We start from the raw sequence: 19,030 nt of genomic DNA, 5'->3' as shown, positions 1-19,030 counted from the left end.
CAGATCCGCTGGACAGATCGCAAAGGTATCGCCATCTGTCTGTCTTGAGCAGATCTTGTCGGATTGGATGGCAGGCGGGTGTCAGCACCCCCTGCTCTCCTCATCTGCATTACAAAGAGGGGTGTTGTGTTGTAGGTCACAGAAAATAGCTGGGAAAGCTGATAACATTGCTTAAGATTTTAGTACAGTGTACAGGAAGTTACACACTGGAGTTCTGATAAGACCAATGGCAATTTTTCTGTACTCAAAAAAAGAAAACCAATGCAGCCACCTCATCTAAGGACTGGTAAGCTGTAATTGCCTACATTTTTGCTCTAGGGCAGTAGTCTCCAAACTGCAGTCCGGGGGACTAGATATGGCCATTTGTTTGCTTTTATCAGGCCCTTGGGGCACTATTTCATACACTGATACCAACAATTAGGCATAATTCCCCCCACTAAAACCAGTGAATGGACACAATTCCTCCAAATTGCACCAACGATGGGCCACAATTCCTCCCAATAACACCAACCACTGACGAAAATGGGGCAAAACTCCTCCCACCGACACCAACAAAGAAGCACAGTTCCTCTCAATGACACCAATAACGGAGCACACTTTCTCCCAATGACACCAATAATTGGTCTCAATGACACCAATGATGGGGCACAATTCCTCCTACTGTCACCATAGATCGGGCAATGTTTTTTTCCAATGAAGTCAGCACCTTTTCTACTACCAATGGCCACAGTCCGGCCCACCAAAATCCGAGGGACAGTAAACTGGCCCCCTGTTTGTAAAGCTTAGAGACCCCTGCGTTAGAATTTACAGTAGATACAATTTAATCAGAATTACAATTACAACACAGGTTGTCAATAGTACTAGACTGTACATTCAATTCTACATATACAGTATATTCATTCTTAAGGGACAAAATCGTGTGGGTTCCATACAAATTGTCAATGTCAATGTTGGTTGTATTTATTTTCTGTTTATTTGATTGTGCTATAAGAAAAATAAAAGTCATACAATTTACCTAAATGTTTTGTGCGTAACCCATCACTTTTTAGATTTATTTTTTGCTTTATGGTAGACTTTGGTATACTGTGAAATAAATATTCTTATTTGAATCACTCCCGTTATCTCCTGTATTTTTTTTTTCTTTGTGGCTGAGAATAAGTTAGGAGTGGTTAGAAATAGATAACAGGCCCAGGTAAACTTGTTTAGATGAGCATCAGATCACAAATATGTCACGTAAACAGGGCTCAAGTCCTGCGGGAACACGTGGGAACGGAGTTCCTGCACTTTTTTCACAGCAGGAACTCGGTTCCCTTTGCAGGACTAGAGCAGCCGAGAGCAGCCGAGCTGCCTGAGCCGCCCGAGCCAATCCTTAACTAAGTGGCGATGCCCAGCTCGAGTCACTGTCAGGGCCAGGCGAACCTTAGTAATCGTTTATGTTACTGGCCGCTTCCTGTATATGGATTCATCGGGTATTGTGCGGGTATTCCGTCACTTCCTCGATGCCGCAATGTCTCCTGGGAGCTTTTGTCATTGTTTTCAGGAGACATTGCGGAGGTCTGCCACGAGTTATCGCGGGATTTAGAAAGAACTTGCTTACAGTGGTACAGTGGATCAGAAAAAAAACATGCGGTTTAGTAATTATGCATATGAGCGGATAATTTTTTTTTTTGGTGGGGGAGAGGATCTGGAGTGGAAGTTCCCACACTTTTTTCCCCCAGGACTTGACCCCTGCACGTAAACCTAGCAACACTACATTTATGGACTTGCACAATCACCTAGTAAAACAATTTTTATGCAATGTGTATTATACATGGCTTGCTCATAGTTTTCTGGATTTACAGTGACTTTAACATCTAGATTATTGCATGAAAGTCACTGAAAGTGTCATTTAGAATTGAAATGTTGACATTGGTGATCCACTGGCTGAGATCACCCTGCCAGACCTCCTGGCCCTTTTTTTTCTTCCACTATGAAGTGCAACTATTCTTAATATTGCAAGAAGAAACCAAGACTGCTTTATGGTACAAAAGCTCCAACATAAAGTGGAAGACCTCTTCATATTGACTATGACGTATGGGTGGATCTGGGAACTCAGGAGAAGAAACATTTTTGTGGATGTTCCTGACAGATAGATGAAAGCAATATGTTATTTAAAGTGGAACTTCACTCTCTCAATCAACATTAACTATTTTTAATCCTTATGCTACTAGCATTAGTAAATAGATAGGAAACTATATCATATTTACCTATTTAATTTTTTTTGTTTTACAATATTTCAGTTACATGTTTGAGCTAAGGGCAGATGGATTTCGTGAAGTACTGTAAATGCTACAGGAAACATCTGCCCTAACTCATGATGGCCACAGCCATAAATGCTATGTGGTGTTTTCCAAAGTGATTTCACAGCAAAATAAAGCATGGAGACATGGATGGAGGGGGAAGTTTGCTTTGAATATTAAAAATGAATTTTGGTTTGTGGTGCTCTGATGCAGTGTAGCCCTGCTTTAACCCACTGGCACCTTCATAAAGCTGAAACATGAGCCTTGGGTGGAATGACCTATTAAAGTCCTGTAGTCAGAGTGTCCTTTAATGCATGCTATATGTTTGTTATCATCTCAGGCATGATGTATAATCTCAGTTGGCAAACAGTATGAACCATTTAATGGCTATTTACATTTAAGATTATTCATTAAGCAGTATGGCATGAAGGTTAAGACTGGTACACTTGGATCTTGAAAAAGCACCAGTTAAAGAAAAACTTGGGTGTAGTTAAAATATAAACTGCATCTCTGTGATAAAATCAAGGTCTGTATCCAGACCTTGGGCTAACGCCAAAACCAAAAACCAAAAGGACAGGGGATGCCATATTCTATCACTAGAAATTTGGTTGAAGAAAAAATATACATACACTTTTGTCAGTACCCAATAGACACATACAAATATTTATTCCAAAGTATATATTTTATTACACAAATCAAGTCCATTATTAAAAGAACAACCTCTACAATCATGGACAGCATTTCCCCAGGCAACTATACAGGTATAAATCTTATGCCTCGTACACACGACCGGTTTTCCCGTCGGGAAAACTGCCATGAGAGCTTTTGGCTGGGAAAACCGGCCGTGTGTATGCTCCATCGGGGAAAAAAAGAGAACATGGATTCCCGGCAGTTTTTAACCTGGCAGTTTTCCTATGGGAAAACACTGTGATGGTGCAAACACGGCTGGGATTCCCGACCAAAGCTCTCATGGCAGTTTTCCTTTCGGGGAAACCCAGTCATGTGTAGGGGGAAAAAGTTACCGAGCAGGTTCTCGGTTTTCCCCTCGGGTTTCCCGACTTTTTACCGCCGGGAAACATGGTCGTGTGTATGAGGCATTATACCTCAATTCTGGGGTGAAGTATAATGCAAAGGAACGCAAACTCCAAACACACATGTATACTCTTGCCTCCCCTCTCCTTTCAGCGTAATTGAACAAGCCTTGGTTTTTTAATTTTGATTCTATGTTTTGTTACCTGTACTGGCCCGCTCACATGTCCGCCTCTGGTAAAGGGATCTTACTTGGGTCCTGCACAGGTTCCTGCCATTCAGTCAATCAACTATTACTGTAAACTACGCCTCTATTTCTGCCTCCTGAAGATATGGCTCACACCACAAAACATGTAGAGCAGATGTTTAAGACGCAAGGCCCGGGAGCTGAATTTGGCCCTCCAGGCCATTTCATGTTTCACTCCCATCTCTCCTGCAGCTGCGGCACTCCCCTCGTCTCCTCCCCCACCCTGTCTCAGCAGTCAACAGCAGAGAGGACAGATCTCCTGCACCAGATCCTGCGTTTCTCCCTGCTGCAACAGAAGGGCTTGTCTTGGCCCCATCCCCTTCTCAGCAGTCAGCAGCAAAGAGGAGGGCGGGCAAAACACGGGCACCTCTCTGTGCAGCCGAAGCCCCCCCCCCCCCCCGTCTTCACCTTCTCTAATCTCAGCAGCCAGCAGACTCTGGCATCTGACTCCAGCCCTCCTCTGGCCCTCCAACAGAACCTGCACTTTTTGCTCCCCAGCTTTGCAGTAGCACAAGGTGAAGGAGGTGCACTGTGATGTAAGGGAGGGTGGGGGACTCTTGACTTTTGATGGTGGGGGACTGATATCTGATGTAAGGGGGGTGCTTTGAAAATCTAGTCCTACATATATAGCCAGCCCTTTGATCGCAACCATACTGATACAGCCTGTGGTGAAATTGAGTTTGACACCCCTTATGTTCGAGCATCACAATATGGTTGTAGTTTGTGTTCCCTTGTACTTGATTTGTGTAATTAAATGTATACTTTGGAATAAATTGTTGTATGTGTCTATGGGGTATCGATAAAGTCCTTGTATGTTTTTTCTTCAAATAATAAGGGTAAATTGTCTGAAATATCAGCAAAATGGCAAACCAAAAAAGCAATTTCTATTATCAAACCCTTTCCTACAAAGAACAGTGTAAGACATCCTGTAGTTATGTTGTTGAGTGAAGGAGGGCAGCTCTGCAAACCCTTTTGTGCTTGCTTTCTCCTTACTTCTGCAAGAGACTGTGGTCTAGGTTTACTCATGTCTGGAGGGATGACATGGATGGTTTAACCATTAATTTAGGAATTATTGCCGACACGGAGATGGGCCTGATTTTGGGATCACATGAAAGAAGTGCAAGCACCTTTTATTAATTTTTGAATTTGCAGACCAAATTGCATGGTACTTTGTTACCCTGTGTTTTGGTACATAATTTAGCATGTGTGTTATCAAGGTGGCTTAATAGTTAAAGTGTTACTAAACCCACAACAGTAAAATCAGTCTGTATATGCAGTTTAGCATGCTTTTTATACTCACTGTTGAACCTAAGAGGTTAAGCCTCTGCATTGTTCAAAAAGGCTGTTTGATCATGTCTCCTCTGATCCTCTCCTTCTTCTACAGTCCTCAATCAATCTCCTGATAGAACAGAGCCTTGGGGGCACTCTGCACATGCTCCGTTTGATGTGTATTGCTAGAGAGTTTTTTTGGGTGAATGTGATCAACACAGGGACAATCAGCACAGTCCAGACAGAGGATCAGAGCTCCTGCAGACTCATAGAATAGTCAGAATAGAATAAAAACTCCTCCTAAAAGCTATAACCAGACACTGCTTGAAGTCACAAGACTGCTATGAATTGTTGATGAAAAAAGGTATTTGGCAGTTTAAATTTACTAAAATAATAGTCTGTGTTCTGTGTGAAACCCGATATAGTAAATGCAGGGTCCTGGGTTTAGGAACACTTTAAAGGGGTTGTAAAGGTTTGTGTTTTTTCACCATCATGCATCCTATGCATGAAGGTGAAAAAACACCTGGCAATCACCAGCCCCCGTTTTACTTACCTGAGCCAGTTCACCTGCTCGACGTGTCCCCAGTGTCCTCTTCTCCACGGAGTCCTGGTGTTGATTGGATAGATTGAAAGCAGCGCAGCCAATGGCTGCCGCTGGTGTCAATCATATCCAATGACGCGGGGGCGGGGCCGAGTCATACACTCGGCGTCTATGGACGCCGAGTGTATGACTCAGGAGCGCGCCCGCAAGTTAACCCCTTCGGGAGAGCTCTTCACCAAGGGGGTTAACTAATGCGGGGAGGAGCCGCGAAAGCCGCCGAGGGACCCCAGAAGAGGATGTTCGGGGCCACTCTGTGCAAACCGAACTGCACAGTGGAGGTAAGTATGACATGTTTATAAAAAAGGAACCTTTAGTATATCTTTAAAGTGGTTGTAAACCCTTTACAACCACTTTAACCTACAGGTAAGCCTAGATGAAGGCTACCTGTGGGTGCTTGATCTATCGCCTAAACCTCCACAGCTTAGGAGATATTTACTCAAATCATGGACGCCGATGTCTACAGCACTTGCGCCGTAGACATCGGCGCAGGCGCACTTTAGCAACGGCGATCGTGCCATTCCAAAGGGAGGCCGTGCTGTGACTGGCGGCTCCCGCGTGCAGGTGCGGGAGTGACGTCATCGCGGTTCCGGCCTATCACAGTGACGGAGCCGCGATACGCAGAAGTTACCCCTGGAAAAGAGCGGTGTACGAGGACGGCTGTGGGGGCTTCGATCGGAGGTGAGTATTACATAATTTAATGGTACTGCTGCACCCCTGCAAAAGTAATACTTTTTTTTGTGCACTGCAGTAACGTGCATGGTTTTACGTATGTTCCTGCATTGCACAAATGTGCACCTATCCTAAACATTGCTTTGTTTAAATCCATCATCCCTGCAGGTGCCATTGATAAACAGTGCATTACGGGGATCAGCTACCTTTTTGTTTCAACACCTTCTGTGCCAAGAGCCATAACCGATGATTTCTATTATGCTCTGATGTAATCACTGGAGAAACCTATCTCGCACTACCTAATAGAATGCACCCTTTGAATAGGCATGTATAAACCCTGTTTATGCACCCTACTCCATGTGATACCAGGCAGCCAATTGTGGAAAGCAAACTACATTGGGGTTCCTCATAGATTCCTTGTCTCAGTCATCAAGGTCAGTCAGTACAGCCTGCAGACAGGATGAATGTCAACAAAGCAACCAGCTCAAAAAATACAGTGAGAGAAAAGACTGATGTAATAAATTATATTTGCAAAGTAGCTTGGTGCTCCTGTGTTTGGTAGTAATTAGTCACATTCAGCTGGACTTGTTCTGCAATGTTGGAGACAATTTGTAGCTTGTTCAAGCCACTTCTTTAGCTCTAATAAGTGTCAGAAAAATACCCCAGCATTTATATACAAGCAGGTAGCACCAACACCTTGATCCAATTATCATGGAAAGGCAGATGTTATTGTCTATGGATAGGAGGTGTTAAAATTGTGGAACCACCCTGCTCTAGTTATATAATCTCATCCTTGGTGTCAGGAAGGCTTTATAAATGTTAATCCTTCAATTTACCTGGCTGAAGGTGTGTATTGTTGTCAAAAAGCTGTGGTCATTAGGGATGATCTCTGGTGTGTTTGCACACTACACGTGCAGAGCCCGCCAGGAAGTCGGTACTGTGCTGCGCTAATCACAGGCAGGGATGCTCGACTGCAGAGATCGGGAAATGTCTCACTGCCTGTGATTAGCGCAGCGCAGTGCCGACTTCCTGGCGGGCTCTGCAAGTGGAGGGTGCGAGCACACCGAAGCTCATCCCTAGTTGTCTTCAACAGATGATGTTGTAGGCCCCCACCCCTGTTTGGTGTTGGTTGTTCCAGTGTGATGTAGATGGTCATTTTCATGCCTCTCGCAAACCATTTGATCTTTTATGCCGCGTACACACGATCGGAATTTCCGACAATAAAACCGTGGATTTTTTTCTGACGGAATGTTGGCTCAAACATGTGTTGCATGCACACAGTCACATAAATGTTGTCGGAAATTCCGAACGTCAAGAACGTGGTGATGTACAACACTACGACGAGCCGAGAAAAATTAAGATCGATGATTCGATGCGTAGGATTTTTGTGCGTCGGAATTGCATACAGACGATTGGAATTTCTGACAAGAACTTTTCTCATCTGAAAATTTAAGAACCAGCTCTCCAATTTTTGCTGTCGGAAATTTCAACAGAAAATGTCCGATGGGGCCTACACACGCTCGGAATTTCCAAAAGCTCACATCAAACTTTTCTTGTCGGAAATTCCGATCGTGTGTAAGCGGCATTAGTCCAAAATGTGCACCTCTCTGTTCTCAAAAGAATGTCCTTTTTCTTTGAGGAGTAGGAAAACTTGACTTGTAGAATTTTCTATCCTATGTTGGGCCATTTGTTTGTTGATAGGTTGTCTTCCCCAATATACAGCTTATTGCATTCTTCATGCCGCGTACACACAATCATTTTTCGGGTTGTAAAAAACTTTGTTTTTCAGGCTCTAGAAAAAACAAAGTTTTTTTCAACTTCATCATTAAAACGGCCTTGCCTACACACGATCGTTGAAAAAAAATGCTCTAGCAAAGCGCGGTGACGTACAACACGTACGATGGCACTATAAAGGGGAAGTTCCATTCGGATGACGCCACCCTTTGGGCTGCTTTAGCTGATTTTGTGTTAGTAAAAGACGATTCGCGCTTTTCTTTCTGTTACAGCGTGATGAATGTGCTTACTCCATTACGAACAGTAGTTATACCAGAACGAGCACTCCCGTCTCGTAACTTGCTTCTGAGCATGCGCAGGTTTTTCACGTCGTTACAACCCGAAAAACGACATCGCTTAAAACGTCCTGAAAAAATAGAGCATGTTCGAAAAAAATTTGGCCCGTTTTTCAGAACCGGAAAAATGCTCTGAAGCCCACACACGATCATTTTAAATGACATTTTTGGAGCAGGATTTTTACCCTGATCCAAACCGTGACTACCCATCAGTTACCTAGAACTCCTGAAATAGCCCTCCTGAACTCCAAATTTCCTAAAATACCTAAGACCATCCGCAGATTAATACACTTTATGTTACTAGGGGCCAAAATGACCATAGCCAAAGCTTGGAAACAGCCTAAGGTTTCCCTCTTAGCAGCCAAACGCAAGATCTCATGGATCATGTCTCAGGAGAAACTTGCTAGCATACTATCAGACACGGTTCCGAAGTTCGAGGCTGTCTGGAAACCTTGGTCCCTGCACGTGGGCATCCCCCTGCGTCCTGAACTCCAAGCCCTTCCAGGCAGGCCTGACGACGGACCCTCGGTTCCTCCCCGGTAGATTGGCTTCCTTTCTTCTCTCCTTTCTCTCTCTGTGACTTCTCCTTTCCTTCTTCACCTCACCTTTCTCATCTCCCTTAATGCTTTCCGATTTTTCTTCTTAAAAGTTTCCAGAATTTAGATTCGGATTGACGGTATGTCACGCTATTTCTGCCCCGGAGCAGACTGGCGAGGGGCTGGCACTATGTCCCCGCACACTGGGCGATTGTCTGCCTCTTGGCCCGAGGGGGGGGGGACCCCTCCAGGCACAGTGTGATCCCATAGGGCAGTGGTTCTCAACCTGGGGGTCGGGACCCCCTCGGGGGTCAAATGATGATTTGCCAGGGGTCACCAAATCCTGGGCTGTTCCTGAAGCCCGCACTGTTCTCCCAGGAAGGGAGATGATAAGAGGGGGAGGAACAAAGAAAAAGGGAGAGAAAGGAAAAAAAGAGAGAGCAAGAAAGACAGTTCGAGGGAGGGATGGGGGAAAAAACAAGGAATTAGGATAGAGAGAGATGAAAGGGAAAAAAAGTTGAACAAAGAAAGAGAGGTACATCCTAAAATGTACTATAAGGGGTTTTAATACTGTACGAGTGGGAGCGCTAAATGTCCACGGGTTAGGGGCGCAAATTACTTGTCTTGCCTTGGGTGCTTTCAACCCACGCTATGAAAATAATTTTACTGTTAGGGGTCCCCACAACTTGGGAAATTTTATCAAGGGGTCACGGCACTAGAAGGTTGAGAACCACTGCCATAGGGGGTGCCAGAGGTCCCTTCCCCATTGATCTGGATGCCAATTTCTGGTTGTGAGACGTAGTCTCAAATTCTAGTGCCAGCCACAGACTGTATGTTAAAAGCCATACTAGTTTTGACTGTCTGTTTCTTAAATGTGACTTCATTCCGAGTGCAGAAAGTCTGTAATTTCTTTTTTTTCTGTACAAATCTAATAAAAATATTTGAAAGAAATTAAACGGAAGGAGATGGAACTCGCAAAAGTCCTTGGAGGGAAGGAGGGGATTCATTTACTATGCAGGGAAATCTTGCTGTTGAAGTAGCCCTCCAAGTTCCGTTTACAACTAAAATATCACTTTTGGTGAACTGATGCAATAAATGATACAGTATTACATACCCACTCCTAAAGGCTGACCTATACTAAAATATTAATTGATGGCTATGGTTGCTGTCTTGGTGGAATTGATAAAGAGTAATACAAGGGCTAAAATAAGATTTCGCCCTTCTATTACTTCCTATTGTATGCAGAGCTGCTATTTAAATTAAGCTCTGCTACAGAATACAGTGGGTTCAAGCTGTGATTTAAAAGTGTGTAGAGTTTTTTTTTTTCATGACAAATAGTATAACTTCTGCAATAAAGCATATTAGGATTTACTTCATAGCAATTATTTTTGATAACTACAATATGCTTGGCCTGTGGCTTTTAATAAACAGCAAGGGTGCACTCAGTGCTGGGACAAGGCCATTTGGTGCCCAGGGCGAAGATGGCAAACTGCGCCCCCCCCCCCCCCCCCCGTTTTTAAGAAAGAATCAATGTTGTTTCAAAACAAGAATATACTTAAAGCAATTGAACAAAGGACTGTGGCTGTGTTTGATGGCACAGTGGCTACGTTTGATGGGCACAGCTGAGTGGCTGCGTTTGATAGGCATGGTGGCTGCGTTTGATGGGCACAGCTGAGTGGCTGCATTTGATGGGCACAGTGGCTGCGTTTGATGGGCACAGTGGCTGCGTTTGATGGGCACAGTGGCTGCGTGTGATTGGCACAGTGGCTGCGTTTGATGGGCACAGTGGCTGCGTGTGATGGCACAGTGGCTGCGTTTGATGGGCACAGTGGCTGCGTGTGATTGGCACAGTGGCTGCGTTTGATGGGAACAGTGGCGACAATTGATGGCACAGTGGCTGCGTGTGATTGGCACAGTGGCTGCGTTTGGGCACAGTGGTTGCGTTTGATGGGCCCAGTGGCAACGTTTGATGGGCACAGTGGCGACAATTGATGGCACAGTGGCTGCGTGTGTTGGCACAGTGGCTGCATGTGATGGCACAGTGGCTGCATGTGATGGGCACAGTGGCGACAATTGATGGCACAGTGGCTGCGTGTGTTGGCACAGTGGCTGCATGTGATGGCACAGTGGCTGCGTGTGATGGCACAGTGGCTGCGTTTGATGGGCACAGTGGCTGCCTGTGATTGGCACAGTGGCTGCGTTTGATGGGTACAGTGGCTACAATTGATGGCACAGTGGCTGCGTTTGATGGGCACAGTGGCGACAATTGATGGCACAGTGGCTGCGTGTGTTGGCACAGTGGCAGTTATTTAATTATTTACTGTTTTACTATTATTGTTTGCTTACTTTTTCACAGACTACTTCAGTATTGATCTTCTTGCAGTAGCACTAGGCACTGTAGGCACTGGCAGGCTCCTCGCGGCTTGTGCTTGCAGGCAGCAAACGCTGACACAGCTCCCTGCACAGAGACGAGTCCTCCCTCTCTCACCTCGCCTCCGGCTTGACGTCAGGCGGCGCACTCGGCAGCCAGTCGGCACACGATTTGTAAAGTGCCACTGCCGCTGCCCGCGCTGTATGACCGTGACACAACACACAACCGTGGCTGATTGTGCCCCCCTTCTGAACGAAATGGTAGTGCCCTGGGCACTCATCCCTCCCGCCCCTGCCTTGTACCGGCCCTGGGTGCACTATCCCATGCATATTATATCTTTACACAAAGGGGGAAAGTTACTAAAACTGGAGCACTCAGAATATGGTTCAGCTGCACATGGTAGCCAATCAACTTGTAATTTCAGCTTGTTCAATTAAAGAGGAAGTAAACCTGATGGGTTTTACTTCCTCTTTGTTTCCCTGCAAAGGTAAAGCATAATGGGCTACTATGCATTATGTGTTTTACCTGAAACCGAAGCCTGCGATGTCCCCGATCTCCTCGCCTCCCCGAAGCATCCATCTTTCACCCCCTTCCTTCTGGGTATTACGGCTCCGGCGCTGTGATTGGCCGGAGCTGCGATGACGTCACTCCCGTGCATGTGCGTGGGAGCCGCCAGCCACGGCGCGATCTCCGTTTCTAAAGTGCGCCGTAGACATCGGCGCCCATCTCTTTTGCAAATATCTCCTAAACCGTTGAGGTTTAGGAGATATTTCAAGCACCTACAGATAAGCCCTAATCTAGGCTTACCTGTAGGTAAAAATGGTTGTAAGGGGTTTGCAACCACTTTAAAGCTTAACTACACTTTTGTTGAGAAAAAAAACATCACCCCTGGGTGATCTATGTACATTACAAGGATTTTAACAAAGTTTGTTGCAGATTCCTACCTTTTGTTATTCTGAAGAAATCCATGTGTGTTTATGCCTCTGTTCTGAATGAGTCTAATGGGAGTGGTTTCATAATTATCTATCAGCTGTGCACCTGCAGGGCACTCATGAAGAAAGCTGCTGGGCCTACATCACTTTAGACATGTTTCTATTGTGAGTATCTCACCAAAAATGTAATTTATGTTGCAGGAGATGCCTCAAATCTGACTTGTATCTTAGTGCAGACTTCTGGGGAAATAAGTAAGCCAATCACAAACGCAGGAAATTATGTTTCTGGAGGATGTTCAGTGTGCAGAACAGCTCCAGGTAGCCATATTTTATTGCATTTTCAGAAAATTATAGCGGCTGCAGATTGAAAAGGAAAAGTAATTTTTAATAACATTCAATTACAATATGACTTGGTGTCCCAATTGTATGCACTATATTATTTTTTCTTTATTTTCTATTCTTGGAGGTACCCTTTATGCTTTGACAATAAATCCTGAAAGTTGATTGGTTTCTTTGTAGCACTTGATCGCTGTATGAATGCCAATGGTCCCAAAATTATGTCAAAAGTGTCCGATGTGTCCGACATAATGTTGCATTCCTGATAAAAATCGCAGATTGCCGCCATTACTAAAAAAAAAAAAAATAATGATAATAAAAGTGCCATAAATCTATCCCCTATTTTGTAGAAGCTATAACTTTTGCACAAACCAATCAATATACGCTTATTGCGATTTTTATTACCAAAAATATGTAGAAGAATACGTATCGGCCTAAACGGAGGAAAAAATTTGCTTTTTTTTTTTTAAATATGGGGATATTTATTATAGCAAAAGTACAAAATATTGTGTTTTCTTTTCAAAATGGTCACTCTTTTGTGTATATCGCAAAAAATAAAAACCGCAGAGATGTTTAAATGCCACCAAAAGAAAACTCGATTTGTGGGAAAAAAAGGACATCCATTTTGTTTGGGTACAACGTCGCATGACAGTGCAATTGGCAGTTAAAGCGACGCAGTGCCATATCGCAAAAAATGGCCTGGTCGTTGAGCAGCCAAATTTTCCTGGGGTGAAGTGGTTAAAGGAGACGTACAGCCAAAGCTTGTTTGGCTGTACTTCTCCTATGGATCAAAGAAGTGCAGTTCATTCTGCACTCCTCTGACCCGTTTTCTGCAGACAGCAGGCTAAAGTCACAGAGCCGTTCCAGGTAAAAATCGGGACAATATGGGATCCACCCACATGTCTGGACTGACACCTGACTCAGCCTCTCAGCAAGCTGCTGAAAGCCTGAGCTGGCTGCTTCCACCACCTCCACAGCCCAGTGCTCCAATGAGGGGGGGAGGGCAAAGCAGAGAACTGGTGACTGACAGTCACCAGCTTTCTGCTCATGGAGCTCTGACATCCAAACGATCAGCGTTGTTTGATCGCCCGGTTCTTAGTCTTAGACCCGAGGGACAGATCTTCTTCGGGTGCCGACATTGCGGGCGCCCTGGACAGGTAAGTGTCCTTATTTAAAAAGTCAGAAGCTGCAGTATTTGTAGCTGCTGACTTTAAAAAAAATTAAAATTGTCGGAACTCCGCTTTATTAGGTAAGAGCGTTTAAAGCTGAACTCAACAGAAACTTTGATTTAAATATATTCCTTAATATCCTCAATGGTCAATAAACCTAATGTGTGCACCAAATACCTTTGCTAACCTAGATATTACTGTGTAAAAGTGGCAGGGACATCATCATTGTGCTGCATGTAAGGGCTGTCTTAATGCATAAGCCCCCCTGGGCAGGACCCAGGGGCCCCAGGTCAGTGGGGGCCCCATAATAATCTTAAATTATAACATGCGTGCCAACTGTCCCAGATTTGCCGGGAAAGTCATGCTTTTTACTAAGCTGTCCCAGGATAGCCCTGGCAGCGTGCCAGAACCTGTATTGTGCCCTCCTGCCCCCCTGTACTCTGCCCTTCTGCACCCCCCCCTTTCTGCACCCTTTTTGTTGATTAGTCTTTGATTCATGGCATGTTTCCTTACTGTTTAACATCAGCTCTAAAGTACTAATAAATATATGTTTAATTCTATCAACTATACTTTAGTTCTTGGGGGTAGGTGTGTAAATTGGGGCAGGCTGGTATGGGCCCCAGTACATTACTTTGGGGTGGGCTGGTAGGGGCCCATGATGCTGATAAGATGGCCCTGCTGCACGTAGCTTGTACAGAGAGCTGACTTGCGGGTTGCAAGTTAAAGGCTACCTACAGAGGGGCAGATACAAGACAAGAAGAGGGAGCAGCGGTGACTGATCATTATTAAAGTGGAGTTCCACCCATAAATATAACATTACATCAGTAGTTTTAAAAAAATGTCATTAGTCCTTTAAGAAAAAAAAAATATTTTTAGATGCCTTCAAAGTGTTGTTGCTAGGCAGAATAGTTAATCTTCCCTCTTCCTGCACCTAGGTGCTTAACCTACACCGCACAGACTCCTGGGAATGTAGTGGGTGTAACTTTCCAGGAGTCTGTGCACTCCCCAGTCTCGAAGAATCATGTGACTTGGACAGTACAGGTGCTGAAACCTGATCTGAAACCTATTTCACTGCTTGTGCAGCACTGAGTATGTGCGAGATCTGCAAGGCTGAAATCCCGGAAGTCATACAGTCTGGCTTCATGATGCCCACAATTAAGATGGCCCCAGTCAATTCCTATTTTATAAAGTGTCTAAATGCTGTAACAACCTAACAAAACGGACCTTAGTTTACAGACTAACTTTACTAGAATACATTAAGCTTGTGTATTACAGGGGTATTTATATATAAAAAGTGAAATTGTGGCCGGAACTCCGCTTTAAAGATCTGGTAGAAATACACACCAAGATTCAAGTAGGAATACACATGTCTCTTGTATTTAGATAATATTTATTTAGCTCAGAGTTTAGCTATAGGATCGGTATTTTTGCTTTGAAAAGGAAACAACCACACCTACCTTGGTGAATCAGTGGTTCAGTTTCCGATGACTACTTTTTTTTTTATAAGGTTATTATTATATATTATAAGGTTATTATTTATAAGGCTTATTATACTTCAGAGCTGAATTTTACTTGTTAATTCATCATGTCTGTCGGAGTGTACCCACCACCACCCACCATTCATCTATCAAATAACAGCCTATTTTACTTTTATGAAGACAAACAAAAGGCACCCTTTCCTTGAACAGCTAATTCAGAATAGTGTTGTTTAGAGGTCGACCGACATGTTGGCCGAATTTTGGCACTTTTTAATTAATCGTCATCGGCCGATTGTTTTATTTTTTAAAAAAAGCCGAAGTAAAACTTCAGCGTGACTTGCAAATAACTTCTGTATCATAGAAGCCATTGCAAGTTGCCTGAAGTTTCCCTCAGTTTAACCATTTAAAGACTAAGGCCTAGATTCACGTAGGGCGGCTTTACGCTGTGCGGGCGTAGCGTATCTTATTTACGCTACGCCGCCGCTACTTAGAGAGGCAAGTGCTGTATTCACAAAGCACTTGCGTCCTAAGTTACGGCGGCCTGGCGTAAATCGGCCGGTGTAAGCACGCGTAATTCAAAGTAGGCAGGTCGTGGGCGTGTTGTATTTAAATGAAGCGTGACCCCATGTAGATGCATGGCCGAACGAACAGCGAATGCGCGCGCATGCTCAGTATCACGTCGTATTTACGCCCAAAGATACGCCGGCTCAATGCCTGTGACGTGAACGTAACCTACGCACAGCCCCATTCACGTACGACTTACGTAAACGACGTAAAAAGATACGCTTGTTCCGACGTGCATACCTTGCATGGGCTGCGCCACCTAGAGACCTGCTTTATCTTTACGCCGGCGTATGTCTTACGTAAACATCGTAACTAATTGCGACGGGCGTACGTACGTTCGTGAATCGGCGTATCTTGCTCATTTACATATTCGACGCGGAAAGCAACGGAAGCGCCACCTATCGGCGAACGTAAATATGCACCCCAAGATACGACGGCGTAGGAGACTTACGCCGCTCGTATCTTGGCCAAATCTATGCGTAACTGATTCTATGAATCAGGCGCATAGATACGACGGCGGCCATTCGGACTTACGACGGCGTATCTGGAGATACGCCGTCATAAGTCTTTGAGAATCTGGGCCTAAATCTTTTCTGACACTTGTTGCTTACAAGTAAAAATTCTGTATTTTCTGCTAGAAAATCACTTAGAAACCCCAAACATTATATATATATATATATATATATATATATTTTTTTTCAGCATAGACCCTAGGAAATAAAATTGCGGTTGTTGCAATATTTTATGTCACGCGGTATTTGTGCAGCAATGTTTCAAACGCAATTTTTTGGGAAAAAATACACTTTAATGAATTTTAAAAAAAACCGAAAGAGTAAAGTTAGCCTGTTTTTTGTTTTTCTTCATCCAAAAGTTTTGATTACCTGTTTTTGTGCCTGCTTCCTGATTCCCTTAACGAAGATGGCGGGGGCAGCACCTGAGAGCCGAGGGAGAGATCTGCTTCGGGTGCCGACATTGCAGGCGCCCAGGACAGGTAAGTGTCCATATTTTAAAAGTCAGCAGCTGCAGTATTTGTAGCTGCTGACTTGTAATATTTATTTTTTCGGTGCTTTGTAGGCACTTCGGCAGCAGTGCCCATTCATTTCAATGGGCAGGAGTGGTGGAAGACCGCTCCAAAGATGCTGCTTGCAGGACTTTTTTTGTAATAGGGTCATAGCCGGAAGGTGAGCGGACATTCTGTCTATTGGTGGCACTGGTGGTCCCAGAATGCACTTAATTATTTTGAAATGTAACGTGGAGTTACCACGTCATTCACAATGGGGACGGTTGATGACACGGATATACATTGGACTTATGTTTAGAATTATTATCAATATGTTTTGCAAAGCAAAGATACTTACGCCAGCAGAGGCTGCCCCACAAAATATGATAGGGTCTGGTCAAAATGGTTAGAAGAGCCTTCCATGGCTTCCGATATGTCCACAGCATGATGTGTCTTGTTTTAAGGTATTACCATTGGGGTACCCCCACCTTGGTGTCATCTCAGTTTTATGACCTGTTCATACTTACCTGCTATTATGCTACTACTGTACTCAAATGAGATATGTCTTATGCACTGCTGATGTAACTCTTCTTGGATATCTTTACTTTTTGAAAGGTTTTTTCTTTTTAAGGTCCCTGCAAGGTTTCCATCATTGTGAGCAACGTGTCCTTAGTCTTATGTCTATTTGTGACGTTAAAATTCAATAAACAGAATAAAAAAATAAAAGAATAAAAAAAAAAGTATATAAGATCTCTACTTTTTGAAATTCAATGACCTGTCAAAAAGTTAACTTTAAAAAAACGCTCAACATGTGGCTTTGTGTTTTTCCATGGTGATGTCTAATATCCTTTCTGTAGGGGGTGCATTTTCCCCATCTTTATGTAACGTGTATGTTTGTCATTCGACAGCTGAACCATTTGTGCAGAATCTACGGGCACAGAGGATGAAGAGAAGCGATTTTGACATTATCAAGGTGATTGGACGGGGAGCATTTAGTGAGGTAAGACCTGAGCCTGGTATGTGGCGATCACTGACCTTTGTATGATGCCTAATCTCCGTATAATGTTTAACCATGCCATAGGAGGACTGCCTTACATAAGTAACCAAGATCAAATAGCATACTGAACGTATTAACTGATTGAGTAAAGGGGCCTGAGACAAATGGCTTTAATTTAAGAAACAGGAAGAATTTACTGTTAATTTAATCCATGTTACAGAGACAGGTTTTTTGGCTGGAAGAGTTTAATTTTTTTGTGCAATAAAAAAAAACTGTCTGGACAGAGTTTGTTATGGAGCCTTTGGATACCCATAAACATGAGCTGATTGTTGCTTGATCTGGATAATAATGGTCCTATTCCAGGGGGCACTGTGACCTCCACTGGCACCCCCTGTCCAGCTGTCTCACAGAACTTCCACAATGAAACTAAGAGAAAAAACTATTAGATATTTGATTAAAAAATAGTGAGCACCCAGGTCTATATACCATAAGGTGCAAGGATCAACCTCTCTTGGGGTAATGATTACTGTAAAGGGATTTATACAGGCCTTATAGCAGTGGTCTCCAAACTGCGGCCCAGGGGCCAGATGTGGCCCTTTGCTTGATTTTATCAGGCCCTTGGGGTGCTTTTTTATTCATTGGCACCAATGATGGGGCAGCATTCCTCCCAATGACACCAATGATGGGGCACGAATTCCTCCCAATGACACCAATGATGGAGCAGAATTCCTCCCAATGATGGGGCAGAATTCCTCCCAATGATGGGGCAGAATTCCTCCCAATGATAGTGCAGAATTCCTCCCAATGATGGGGCAGAATTCCTCCCAATGACACCAATGAAAGGGCAGAATTCCTCCCAATGACACCAATGAAAGGGCAGAATTCTTCCCAATGATGGGGCAGAATTCCTCCCAATGATGGGGCAGAATTCCTCCCAATGATGGGGCAGAATTCCTCCCATTGACGCCAATAATAGGGCAGAATTCCTCCCAATGATAGGGCAGAATTCCTCCCAATGATGGGGCAGAATTCCTCCCAGTGATGGGGCAGAATTTCTCCCAATCACACCAATGATGGGGTCCAATGACACCAATGATGGGGGATTTTGTACTCCTGATGGCAACAGTCCGGCCCCCTTAAAGTCTGAAGGACAGTAATCCGGCCCTTTGTTTAGAAAGTTTGGAGACCTCTGCCTTATAGGGTAGAACAAGTTTAAGCTACAGCACATGTACAAAACGGCTTCTGTCGAAGGGGCATGACTGCAAAAGGTCTGTCGACTGGCTCTCGGTAAGCACGCTGACTGGAGTGTTCTGGTGGGTCCCACTGTCAGAACACAAAAAAACAGCAGGGGGGATCGCTATACTAACAGATTGTTAGTTCAGTGTCTCCGACCTCAGCTGTCAGTTGCAAAACGCTCTCAAACCAAGGTATTACTGCTTTTTGTATTTGAGTTTGAAGAGCGAAGTGCCACACTAAAGTGGTAC

General features: G+C 44.1%; 1 protein-coding gene across 3 annotated transcripts in view; it reads left to right on the top strand.

The window, feature by feature from the left end:
- DMPK (DM1 protein kinase) overlaps positions 1 to 19,030 on the top strand; it is a 69,485-nt gene that overhangs the window by 21,529 nt on the left and 28,926 nt on the right. For all 3 annotated transcript variants that reach the window (XM_040323564.1, XM_040323565.1, XM_040323566.1), the window contains exon 3: positions 17,458 to 17,549. In XM_040323564.1, coding sequence (XP_040179498.1) covers positions 17,458 to 17,549 — 92 coding nt within the window. The remainder of the gene's footprint in view (positions 1 to 17,457; positions 17,550 to 19,030) is intronic.

This window comes from Rana temporaria, chromosome 9 (genome assembly GCF_905171775.1).
Source record: "Rana temporaria chromosome 9, aRanTem1.1, whole genome shotgun sequence".
Taxonomy (NCBI): domain Eukaryota; kingdom Metazoa; phylum Chordata; class Amphibia; order Anura; family Ranidae; genus Rana; species Rana temporaria.
The sequence above is the reverse complement of the archived record's forward strand: the minus strand, read 5'-3'. Positions and strand labels throughout refer to the sequence as shown.